Source organism: Podarcis tiliguerta (assembly GCF_965153285.1).
Source record: "Podarcis tiliguerta genome assembly, chromosome: 2".
Classification (NCBI taxonomy): Eukaryota; Metazoa; Chordata; class Lepidosauria; order Squamata; family Lacertidae; genus Podarcis; species Podarcis tiliguerta.
In genome coordinates, this window is record NC_139535.1 from 46,225,857 (window position 1) to 46,238,569 (window position 12,713).

The 12,713-nt window shown below is 43.1% G+C and overlaps 1 protein-coding gene across 9 annotated transcripts in view; it reads right to left on the reverse strand.

Annotated features, from left to right (window-relative positions):
- Positions 1–12,713, reverse strand: part of CFAP92 (cilia and flagella associated protein 92 (putative)) — a 53,297-nt gene that overhangs the window by 3,934 nt on the left and 36,650 nt on the right. For 7 of the 9 annotated variants that reach the window (XM_083420722.1, XM_083420718.1, XM_083420720.1 and 4 more), the window contains 8 exons: positions 10,045–10,239; positions 8,524–8,806; positions 6,356–6,520; positions 5,204–5,416; positions 3,341–3,485; positions 2,254–2,411; positions 893–1,059; positions 68–168 (listed from right to left, as the gene is read on the reverse strand). In XM_083420722.1, coding sequence (XP_083276848.1) covers positions 68–168; positions 893–1,059; positions 2,254–2,411; positions 3,341–3,485; positions 5,204–5,416; positions 6,356–6,520; positions 8,524–8,806; positions 10,045–10,239 — 1,427 coding nt within the window. Of the gene's footprint in view, positions 1–67; positions 169–892; positions 1,132–2,253; positions 2,412–3,340; positions 3,486–5,203; positions 5,417–6,355; positions 6,521–8,523; positions 8,807–10,044; positions 10,240–12,713 lie in introns of all 9 variants that reach the window. The other 2 variants (XR_014506347.1, XR_014506348.1) reach the window with 1 other exon arrangement.

Here is a 12,713-nt window from a genome sequence, read left to right on the forward strand (position 1 = left end):
AAGACACAGGAAAAAAATCACTGGTTTGTGTACCACACTGTAATCAGTGCTTAATTCTCCTCATTACCTGCAGCCTGTGTATCCTCTGCTATTTGGATTTCTTCCTTAAAGACCAATTTCTGCAGAGGCGGCCCCCTGTACCGAAATGAACGCTTACGACAAATCAATCTGCAAAACAGAATAGACTTTTAAAAATGGGTGAAAATTTATGCTTTAGAGTAGCTACATTGCTGTGCTTTCATATTTATGTACTAAGTTTTTATTTAAACATTCACGGTACAAAATATGCATAAAATCATGGCCTGACCCTACTGAAAGAGAAATGTCAAGCTTTGCACTGTAACAGATTAAAGCTCACTCTCCTACTCTTCCAATATATTAACTTAATTTACACACGTTTTTAGCAAGGTGGAGTATCTGGGTTATTCAGGTCTCAGAATGCATAACCAACTCCAGGGATGAGAGACCTCTGGCCCGCCAGCTGCTGAACTACATCTCCCATCATCCTTCACTGCTGACCATGCTTGCTGGGGTGGCAGGAGTTGGGAGTTTAACAACATCTGGAGAGCAACAGGTTAGCTACCCCAGCTTACTCTGTCCAAAGCTAAAGAGAGAACTCTGGATGACAGCTCAGAATTTCTGCTGCAATTTCCAATGGCTAATGCCTTTCTATGATTCGATCTGCAATCCTGCACAACAGGGCTGGGAAACCTGTGGGGCTTCACATGTTATTGGCAGCATGGCCATGGCCAGAAATTGTAGCATAGTAATACCTGGTGGGCTACATGATCTTTACCTTTGCTGTACATACATCCTAAGTACACGTGCCAGTAAACTACCTGTAACATCATCTTGCCATGCCAGTGTGTGGTACAGCAGCTAGATGACTTACCGGAAATCTTCTCCCTTCAGTGTTTTAAATGTATCATGTTGCCTGTCATAGCATGGAATTATATTGTCATTCCTCTTCAGGCTGAGGAGTGGTTCAGCGCCAGGAACAAATCCTTTGCAGATCCTGTTCTCTTCTATTGGGTCTGCCATTCCAGCAACTGGGGTAGGCTAGTGGAACAGGAATAGCAGGTTTCAGAACATTGCTTCTAAATATACAGCTCCATGTGTGCGTTCCCAACACTAGGAATCAGAAATACAATTCAGATCAAAGCTGCATTGAAGACACTGCAAGGTCATGTCCATAAGCTGGTATAGTGACCTGAAACAGCACTGAAATGAATAAATTCAGGACTGGTGTGTCTTTGAAGTATATTCAAAGAGTAAGAGCAAGTAAGTGTGTGTGTGTAGTCTTTTTTTATATACTTATGCATCATACAAACAAGCATTAAATTAAATTAATACCAAAACAGGGGGAAATACAAAAGCAAAAATACAAGGATATAATCATAACATAAACTACAATAAAAATATAAAAATTATATTCTCCTAAAAAATAAAAATAAAAAAGAAGAAAATTAGAAAAAAGAAAAAAAAGTGACTTCCAACTAACTCCATGCAGATCTTTCTTTCTCATATCACTGGTTATCTGTAATGATTACATTTTTGGATAGATATCCTAATTACCTGTGAGGTTTTTATTCTAAGCTAAACAAAGTATGAATCTGGCAAATATATTGATGCCTTAGCAAATATGTTGATGATTGGGGGGGGGGGGGATGCAAAGCATATCACTTTAATATGAACTCCGTATGTGCTACAACAAGGATATGGACTGGATTCAGCTGGCTGGCCAGATCCTGGGTTCTCAAACCTTTGGGCCATTATGCAGGTGGATGGGGCCAATCACCAAATGTCACACCGTCCGGTGACCCATTTTCCTTCGTAGTGTGGAAAGCCCAAGTGGGGCTTGAAGTTACTGCCCTTCAGCTGACAGGCATCGACTTAAACCTCCTTTCTGCTGTGCTAACATCTTCCCCTCAATGGCACAGCTGTTCCCAACCTGCTTGCTCTCACTGCCTATCAGCTGATGGGCAGCGACATCAAGCCTCCCTTGCCAGTGCACAGGTAGAAACACACCTTATGGTACCAGATTGTGCACTAGCAGCAGCATTTTCCTTTGTTCCAGACCTGCCATCACATTTGATGATGTGTGTGGTTTGGGGAAACCAAACCTTGACAGCCAAGTTGGGAGCCATGCCAGGTCTAACTAGGCATGTAAACTGGCGGTTCACCATGACTTTGGTAGAAAAGCTGACCCCTTTAGGACTACCGGGTTTAGGATTTCTAAAAAGTCAATGTTACCAGCATTCTTAGGGACAGCTTGGCTGGTGCATCTTTCAGAAGTCCCTGGAGCCGGGCTAGCTGGCAGCTGGCTTTGGGTCCACTTGCAGTGAGCTCTGTTGATGGGCAGCATCGATGAACTTTCAGTCCAGTGTTGCATCGTATCTCTTTTGGAGGCTCTTTTGTTCAGAAACATGTCAGTTGAAAAATGATAAAAAAGAACTATATTATGACATATTTAGATCCTTAACCCACTTCTAATTACTAGCTGTTAACGACTTTTGCCTCATCCGTTCTGGTAATGCATCTCCAAATCATAAGCGTAGATTCTTTAGATTACATGTTTAGGGACTTCCGCTCTGCCATGGACCACAAAGGAGCATGGGTTCAGGGAAAGCCCGAGCTTTGTAGAGAAAACAAGGTCACACAAAGGTGCTGTGGACCTCAAAAAACCTGAAAGTGTTAATTTCAGGTGCAGGGGGATCTGGCTGTGCCATTAGTGATCTCTCTTGTCTTCCAGATCACTCCGAAAGGAGCGGAGAAGAAAGGTGAGATTGAGGTCTGGGCACTTGGATTCATATTTTATCTCTGCAAAAGCGAAGGCTCTGGCTGCTTGTGGATTATAGCAATAGAGTCTCCGTGATTTAAAAACGGTAAAGGTAAAGGGACCCCTGACCATTAGGTCCAGTCGTGACCGACTCTGGGGTTGCAGCGCTCATCTCGCTTTATTGGCCGAGGGAGCCAGTGTACAGCTTCCGGGTCATGTGGCCAGCATGACTAAGCCGCTTCTGGCAAAGCAGAGCAGCGCATGGAAACGCCGTTTACCTTCCCGCCGGAGCGGTACCTATTTATCTACTTGCATTTTGACGTGCTTTCAAACTGCTAGGTGGGCAGGAGCAGGGACCAGGCAATGGGATTTGAACCGCCGACCTTCTGATCGGCAAGTCCTAGGCTCTGTGGTTTAACCCACAGCGCACCCACGTCCCACTGATTTTAAAAAAAACAAATCCTTAAAAAGAACTTGGAATCAATTGGATAATATTTGTTTTGGAACGATTTGGTTAGCCGCAGGGTCAAAAAAAGAGGTCCATCCCAAGCTAGTATGTACCTTCTCTCTGAGTGTCAAGAAGCACGTGGGCACATGGAGGGTTCTTTTTGTAAAGCTCAAAATCTGCATGTCTCTTGTCCCAAGGCCATCTGTCCCGGTCCGGAATTGTCGTCATGTTACTGGCTTTCGAGTGCTCCTGCCATGTCTAAATGAACATTGCAAATCTTTTAGCACAAAAGCTGTCTTCCTGGAACTTCCAGGACAGTATAAACTTCAAATCACACAGCAATATATGAATATGTCAAATATACCATATTGACAGAGGACAAACGTAACTTCCGTTAAGCAATTTCCTTAAGATGAAAAAGCTAGCACACAGATACTAATATTTTGTATGCTGAGATAACACCTCAAGACAGCCTGTGATCTGTTAGTTCTTAGGGTCCACTTGATCTTGTTTCTCAAACAGCAGGTCCCCATGCCAGATGGCAAATGTCTTTTGAACCTGAGGGGACTTTCCAAAGCAGTTTGCAAAATAGCATGGGTGACAGCTAGTCAAAGCAAATGGTGTCTTTTAAAAACACACACCAAAAGCCCACATATTTGATTATCGCAGCTGCTGTTGTTTTTTAAATTTATTACCCACCTTTCGGTCCAAGGGTTACAATAATGTAAAATGCAGTTTAAAATCTTAAGAATTAAAAAATACAGTTTTAACGGTGGATCCCAGTCAGTTTCAGTGGTAGATAACACCACTGAATACAGGCTTTAGCTGATTAATCAGCAAGGACAAATTTTAATTACTCGACCTCAGTTTTGAAGATGCATGACTAGGCAAAAAAAAATCTCAATTTCACGAATATACTCATGGGATCTTCTGACAAGCTACCAGCAGGATGCAGAAATGCATGTGCAGTTTCTTTTCACAACCAAACAACCAAAGCTGTTTTCTAACCCGCCTTTCCACTATATAAAAGTCTTCAAACCAGCTTAGAATAAAAATGGGCAGAGCAATTCTACTGGATCTGGGCAGGAGCACTATGGCAAATCCAGAGCCCTGTAAGTGTTTTCCCTTTTGCCAGCATCTTTTAGTCTTTGGCTCTCTGTTTCTTCTTCAGTGGTCTTTAGTGTTTATTCTTCTGCTGCTTATCTCCCTCCGTTCTGGGAGAGTGTTGAAGGTATAGGAGGGATATGGATTCAGCAGATCCAAAGCCGGGTCTCCCCTTTACCTCTGGTACACAGCCTACCTACTGCTTACCCCAACTTTTGCCCTCTCTGCCAGGAGAGACTAATTGTAAAGAAGTGATGGCAGCCGACCTTTTTATTGTGGCTGGATAAGATTCCAGGGGCAGATCTCTCTTGAGCTCACTCTCTCTGCCTGTGGAGAGGGAGAATCTACAAAATGCTATAGTCCCTTGGACAACCTCCCAGGACCACAGGACTGCACCAAAAAGTCACAAAAATAAAAAAAGATATTGAGGGTACAATCCTGCGCATACTTATCTGGACGTAAACCCCATTAAACATAGCTTTAAAGTAAACATGCACAGGGTTGTGCTGTAAATCTACCAATAAACACAGCAGTACTGTTTAAAACACAGCATATACTTGGGAGAATAAAAGCAGTAAGTTCACACTGTTCAAGGACACACAGAATGTTGTCTGCCTTGTGCCTAAATGATCACAGAATCATAGGGTGGTAGAGCTGGAAGAGACCCTGATAATAATAAGATGTACGGGAGTGGAGAGTGAATACTGGGCCTTGATCAGAGGGACGAGCATCAAATTTGCATTTGCCATAAAACTCACTGGATGGCCTGCAAGAAGACCCTGTCTCTTAAATCCTCCTCACAGGGTTGTTGTGAAGATAAAATGCCACACTGTAGATTACAGATGTGGCAGGAATTTAAAATGCGCCATTACCTCACGCAGTTCCCTCACTCGTGCTTCGTCAGGCTTACGAGGATGCCGGTTGCATTCCATGCTGCTCTTATATCCAGGATACACAAACCCTCCTGGTGAGAGCCACATCATCTCCGATTGGTGCATGGACTCCTTTAGTTCACTGTCTTCATCTACTGGGTCAAACATGGCTGACAGATATTCATGATTGTAAGCAAACCTGTTGCCTGGATTCTAAGAAAGAAAGACAAATGTTTCCCTCAGAAAGAACTCTCATCCTCTATGTTTCTCCACAGAGAAACAAGTTTTGCTAAAAAGAGCAAAGCCTGAACTTTACAACAAAATTCTGTACATGTTCCTAACACAGCAATGATCACTGGGTTGGATTTAGAGTGTATAGAAAACACTTAAGAAACTTGGATGTCTAGAAATTCCATAGATACTTAAATTCACTTCAGAAGATAAAGCAATATTATTATGAATTCAGCGACAAAAAATGCAGCCCTCCAAGTAAGACATGAGGGATGCAATCCCTTAAAATGCAAAAAGGTGAAATTCTGGAGTATTTATAGATATCTATATGTAAAGGTAAAGGTACCCCTGCCCGTACGGGCCAGTCGTGACTGACGCTGGGGTTGCGCGCATATCTCGCTTAAGAGGCCGGGGGCCAGCGCTGTCCGGAGACACTTCCGGGTCACATGGCCAGCGTGACGAAGCTGCTCTGGCAAGCCAGAGCCGCACACGGAAACGCCGTTTACCTTCCCGCTAGTAAGCGGTACCTATTTATCTACTTAAACTTAAGAGTGCTTTCGAACTGCTAGGTAGGCAGGAGCTGGGACCGAACGATGGGAGCTCACCCCGCCGCAGGGATTCGAACTGCCGACCATACGATCGGCAAGTCCTAGGCACTGAGGTTTTACCTACAGCGCCACCCGCGTCCCATATATATATATATCACTCCAGAATTTCACCTTTTTGAATTTTAAGGATTGCATCCCTCATGTCTTACACATATACACACAAAACACTATGAATCTGAACCACTGGACTCCCAAAATCTTCACAAAATTCCCAGGAAAAAATAAAATTCCAAAATTTTACCAGACATACCAGAAATCATTAGATCAATCTTTTACTCTAGCAGAAATCCAAAATGGGATGTACTAATCTCACCTCTGCCATCTCTTGACGAAGCAACTTCTTTGCAATTTCTGCAGAATTTAACGTCTGACAACTGTAATTAAAGATGGACTTGCCATCAGAAGGGAAAGCCCTGATGATTTTGCTGCCTTCCTTTTTCACCATCTTGCTGAGCAGATGTATATTCTCAATATTAGACTGGAAGAAAAGTTAACACGTGTAATTATTCTGGTCTTGTTAAGACAAAAAGAAATGTACTTTTGAAAATAGACACAGGACTTCTGCCACGGAAAAAGTCGGTAGCTGGACTGGCAGGTAAGTCAAATCAGTAAGCTGTCGCCAAGTCTCTCCAACTCAGCCCACTGTCAGGTCTTCTAAACCAGCCTTTCTCAACCATGGCTCCTTTCACCCCTGGTGTCAGCTAACCAGCTGCATCGCGTTGCTGCTCTCAGCAGAGAAAGCACTCCAGGCAACCAGCCATAAATTCCATTCTTTATTTCCTCCTGACACAATTACAGGCAGAATAAACAAAGCGATCCGTCTTTCATGACGCGTTGCTTCGACTGGCTTCTTTTTTCCCTCGCTCCCCCCAGCATAGCCATCGGCCCAACCCCTTCCGTTTTTCCCTGTGATGTGGAGCACCCCCTCTCGGAAGTCGCCCCTCCTGATCAGACTCACTCTCCTCTTCTCTTTCCTCTGAGGACGAACAAGTGCTAATCAGAGGGGATCGTTCTCTGTATCCTCCCTTTCTTTCCTCCCAGCGTGGTGTAGTGGTTAAGAGCAGTGGACTGACTCGTAATCTGGTGAACCGGGTTCGCGTCTCCTCTCCTCCACATGCAGCTGCTGGGTGACCTTGGGCTAGTCACACTTCTTTGAAGTCTCTCAGCCCCACTCACCTCACAGAGTGTTTGTTGTGGGGGAGGAAGGGAAAGGAGATTGTTAGCCGCTTTGAGACTCCTTAGGGTAGTGATAAAGCGGGATATCAAGTCCAAACTCCTCCTCCTCCTCCTCCCTCGCAGCCGGCAGTTCCCTGACACCTGACCACCAGTCCTGTTAGCTAGGGATGATGGGAGTTGTAGCCCAGCAACAGCCGGGGACCTAAGGTTGAGAAAGGCTGCTCTAAACAGTCACCAGGCAGCACATAACTGAAGGCAAAGATGTAAATGGAGTTGGAGCTCTAGCTGTGGGGTCCCATGTTGTCCTATCCTTGCTGCCAGCTGCCAACCACTTTTCTTAGGAGACATTCAGCTTCCTATTTTCCACTATCAACCAAGCTAATTTAGTCACTGTAATAACGTTCATATTTTAGAAGTAAATACTTGGAACTTTAAGAAAACATATGGGGCACTAAAGACCATCACCTGCACATCTTTCACAGAGGCTCTAAAACCCAGCTGCTTGCTTAGTCTTTGTTGCCCTAAAGGTGTCAGAAACCATAAAGGGCTCCTTCCCCTTAGAAGCTGGCTTTTTAATGAACCCTCAGGCCTAATATCATAGGGCTCACACAAGTCCAAATAACAACTTCTCCTTTTTGGGGGGCGGGAGATCCTTGTATCCATTTTGTTCTTTTTCCTTGTTAAATTTGCTAAATAAATAAATCCTCTATGCCAGTGACCTGGGTTGTGGTTCCTAAGGTGTGAGTCCCACTTGATTCACAGGGACTTTAACCAGCTTATGATTTCTGACAGGGAACAATGCAGGGATGGGGAACCTGCTGGCTGTCCCATTGTCCCAGACCACTGACTATGCTGGCTGGGGCTGATGGAAGTTGGGAGCCCAACAAAAAATGGATGGCTGAAGATTCCCCATCCCTGATATGTGTATATGTGAATCACAGGACGACAGAAGACCTCTTCACATGAGCAAACTGTGAGAAGCATCAGGAGCTTGCACCAAAAATAAATGCGGCAGGTGGGGAATTTGAGCATTTTCTCACTTTCAAACTAAAAACCCCTCATGTGCATGCTATAATATCACAACTCCATTAAGAAGGCACTTTGTGAGACATAGACATATCTGAACAATCTCTTTAGATAGGAATAGGCAATCTGTAGCACTCCAGATATTGCTGGACTACAACTCCCATCATCCTTGGCCACGCTGGCTAGGGCTGATGGAAGCTGTAGTCTGACAGCATGTGGAGGGCTACTGTTTCCCCTTTCCTGTCTTAAGGCAACCTTTCATTGCTGCAGCACACACACCTGGATAAAGTCTTCTGGTGTCTGACTTTCCATTTCCCTTTTTCTGAGTATGTACTCTTCGTTGTGGTTATCTAGAGGAAAACGTCTATATTTTCTCACATATGAATACTTTGGTGGAATATCAAACATCCCTGAGATCTCTGGGTGTTGCTGGATGAACAAGTCATCCTTTTTCAATGGGATCCCAAACTCTTGGCTCAACACTGTGATCATTTCTGCAGATGGCAAGAGATCGTGATGGACCACATCTCTTAACCTCATACTGCGGCAGATAGAATCAAGCCTGAAGAACAAGGCAAAGAGAGAGAGAGAGAGAACATAAGCATGTGGATAAGGGTGACCCAGCAGATACTGTGTACTTGACTTTTAAAAAGCTTTTGATAGACTCCCTCTCCAATGATGATAATGATGATGATTTACTGAATTTATATACCACCCTATCCCCTGGGGTCTCAGGGAGGTTCACAGAATAAAATCAAGATATAAAACCACAAAATACATAATAAAAATAAAAACGACAGTAACACCCACAGTAACACCCACCCACCCAAAAAAACAACATTCATGAGTATGCTTAGAAGACATGGGGTAGGAGGTCCTCTTATGGATCAGTAATAGTCTAAATAACAGGAAGCAGGGAGTAAGAATAAATGGACAGATCTCACAATGGAAGAATATAATTAATTATAAAATAAAATAATAAAATAATATTTTTTTAAAAAAATACAGTATTCCAAGCATAGTTGACTCGTATAATGGCACCATGTTATTGGAAAGTTTTTTCCCCTCAATCCCTTTCCTCATGATCCCCAATATGGATCAACAATGGGTCAACATCCATCATGAACTCAAGAATCCTTTCCCAGTCACAGCCAGTTCAGGTCCTATTAAGATGTAAGTGGACTTGTGCATTGCTTTACAGTTGTTTACACTGAACCACATGTGCCCTTTTAAGGCCCATTCACCCAATTTGGAGAAATCTTTCTCGATTTCCTTACACTCAGCATGTGATCAGGGACCCCAATACAGCAGGAGCCCTGATTACGTGAAGTAGTTCAAGGGAATGAATGGAAGTAGAAGCCCCCTGCAGACCTTCCCCATGCAACACAGGGAAGCCTGGGGACTCGGGTATCTGCTATGGGCACAACGACATTGGGTGAAGGCCCTGTACACCTGCTCTTCCCCCATTTGCATATTCAGATGACTTCCTGAACATACCCTGAAAGGAAATGATGAAGCACATTGCCAGAGGAAAGGATCTCAAAACTGAGCCGAATCCAATTATTAAGGCAGCATAGTGTGATGAGACTACGGAGAATCAGATGATTTCACACACACCCTCTACATGTTACCTTCTCTTCAGCTGAGATGAGATAGGAAAAGATAATCAAAAGTGCTATGAAAATTCTCTCCAAAGGGTCTAGTGGAGGTTCCTCCTCTCCTCCACAACCAACAAAGGTATATACACCAAACTCTAAATATATATAGAACAGTAAGTCAGAAATCCAAGAACAATCAAACCTGATCAGAGCTTCAAAACACGGAAGGGGAACCATATCCCTGATATATAACAAAGGCTGATTCACAATATTAGATAGTGGCTTGCAGAGACGGATATGAAGAAGGATGGCTTCAAGGTCTACATACAGGCGCTGATGAAAAGAGAAGTGTGAGTTATAGAATATTTGTAATCGTCCAATTTTAGATTCACGCAACCTATAAGAGAGAAGAAATAGGACAGCATTGACCAAATACATCATAATCTTGTGTTTCCTGACATTTCATAGCACCTTTCCCCTTTCTTAGTCAAGGGTTTTTTATTTTTAAGTATTATAAAGCTCAGATTAAAACCCTGTATGATAAAGAAGAGAAGCAGGTATCATCATATCAAGAGCAACTAATGCAAGAAAACTTGCATTGTTCTTAGATACATACATGCATTGCAAGAGGAATCATTTTAAAGGAGGCATTTCCTCCTATGGGAGAGATAAAAGGAATCTCTAAGACGGTGTTTATGAGAACTTGTATTTAAAAAAACAAAACAAAACCTTAAAAGTGCTAACTTGAATCAAGCACATCTCGAGTCAAGCAAAAGTTTTTTTAAAAATTCATGAATACTGCTCCAATAACATATCCCAGTCCTGGAAAGTTGACCCTTCCATATCACCAGTAGGGTCAAATTAACCAGTCTCACAATGATCTTAATTCCTATCTTTCCTATGTGTTAATTTTAATAGTACTTTAGTTGCAAACCTATAGAAGACTCATTTGGAGTAAGTCTCACTGAACTCAATGGAACTCCCATCTCTGTAGGATTGCACTACCAAGCATATTTAAGAGCTCCATGTCAAAAGGCAGTCCTAAACATTTTCTTATTCAATTCTGGTTATGCTTGGCATAAACACAGATGACGACTTCTGGAAAAACGTGAGTGACTCCAGCTTTGCTGTTTTGGTAGCGCTAGTCCTGTGCTGTATAGAAATCTCATGGGGTAGGGAACCTGTTTGCTCTATTTCCCTCTTTCCTAATTTGCAGCAGCATCCATAGTCCCATGAGTTTCAAAGGAGATGTGAGACTGACGACACCAGACTACAAAAGGGCTTCGATTTATTTTGTCAGTGCACACTTCTCTAAGACCTAGCCCTTTCTGAAAAACAGCTAGTGAGGTATACAATATCTGGCATCTCCAGGTTGGGTTGGGAGCGTCCCCTGTCTGAAAGTCTGGAAAATCACTGCAAGCCAGGGAGGGCGATACTGAGGTCGAAGGACCAATGGCTTGATGCAGTATCAGGCAGCTTCCTATGTTCCTATATGTGGAAAGGCACTCATCTGTCCACAGACAAAGGACGGGAAAATGTTTGGAGAAGGGGTAATGTGCTACTAATCCAAAAGGCATCCTTAGCACTCCCACCTGTATTTCTGGGGATTTTCTAGGATGTAGCTTGTAGTGCTCTGAAAAACTCCAAAACCAGCCTGAAGCAACAAGCATAAATTAACACATGCGTAGGCAAACAATGGCCCAGGGTCTGGATCCGGCCCAATCGTCTTCTAAATCCGGCCCGTGGATGGTCCAGGAATCAGCGTGTTTTTACACGAGCAGAATGTGTGCTTTTATTTAAAATGCATCTCTGGGTTATTTGTGGGGCATAGGAATTGGTTTATCTCCCCGCCCCCCACAAGGTCTGAGGGACAGTGGACCGGCCCTCTGTTGAAAAAGTTTGCTGACCCCTGAATTAACATATGAGCCTGATAATGAAACCTGTTCTCATTCTGCCTCCAAGTGAATAAAATGACTTTCACACAGCCTCGGCCTTCTAAATTCTTTTCCTCCATCTTGCATTCCGTCAAGCGACTCCTTTAAAAGTGACTGGCACTGTAACATGTTAACATTTGTACATTATGACGCTTGCAAGGAAGAATGAAATTAAAAGTGCTCCACAACTTCTTAGTATTGTCTGCGAACACCGATTATTTGATTTAGGAAAGATTGTTGGAAGTGAAAGAGAAATAAACCAGTACATTACTGTAAATACAGTTATAAAACAAAATTAACATTAAAGGAAACAGTTTGATTACTGTAGCAGTCCATTACAAACAGCTCAACTGGCTGTAAAGCCCTTAAGGGCCAAACTAGGTACCATTAGAAACTGCATGGCTGGCATTTTAAAAGTAAGGAGAAAGACCCGGTGCAGATCAGAATCCCCCTGGTGGCTGAGGGGAGTTAATTATTTGCCCCGCAGTGTGGTCCCAGGCCCCATCAAGTCCCCGACACCTGCAATTTACATCAGACATATACCCCAGGTTGCTGCAACCTGTTGAAGTCCATCTTGCAGCAACCTGGAGGATGCTCTTTTCTGCAGTGGTACTGCAGTGCTTGCTAAAAACGTTCCTGTTCACCCAGCATTTCCTAGCCATTGAAACTCGGGTTGTGGCAATTGTTATGCATTTTTGCTTTTAATGTTGTTTTTATCAGATTCTTTTATATTATTGTGGCAAGCCACCTTTGAATTTATTTTAAATGAACGGTGGCAGATTTTTTATTTATAGAAAGAAAGAAAGAAAGAAAGAAAGAAAGAAAGAAAGAAAGAAAGATTCATTCCATTAGTATGAAAGGGAATTCTTTCAGTGCAAAATAGGAGGCCTGCAGGAACTCTGCCATGAGGGGAAAGCGTTAATGCCTTCCTACAAAC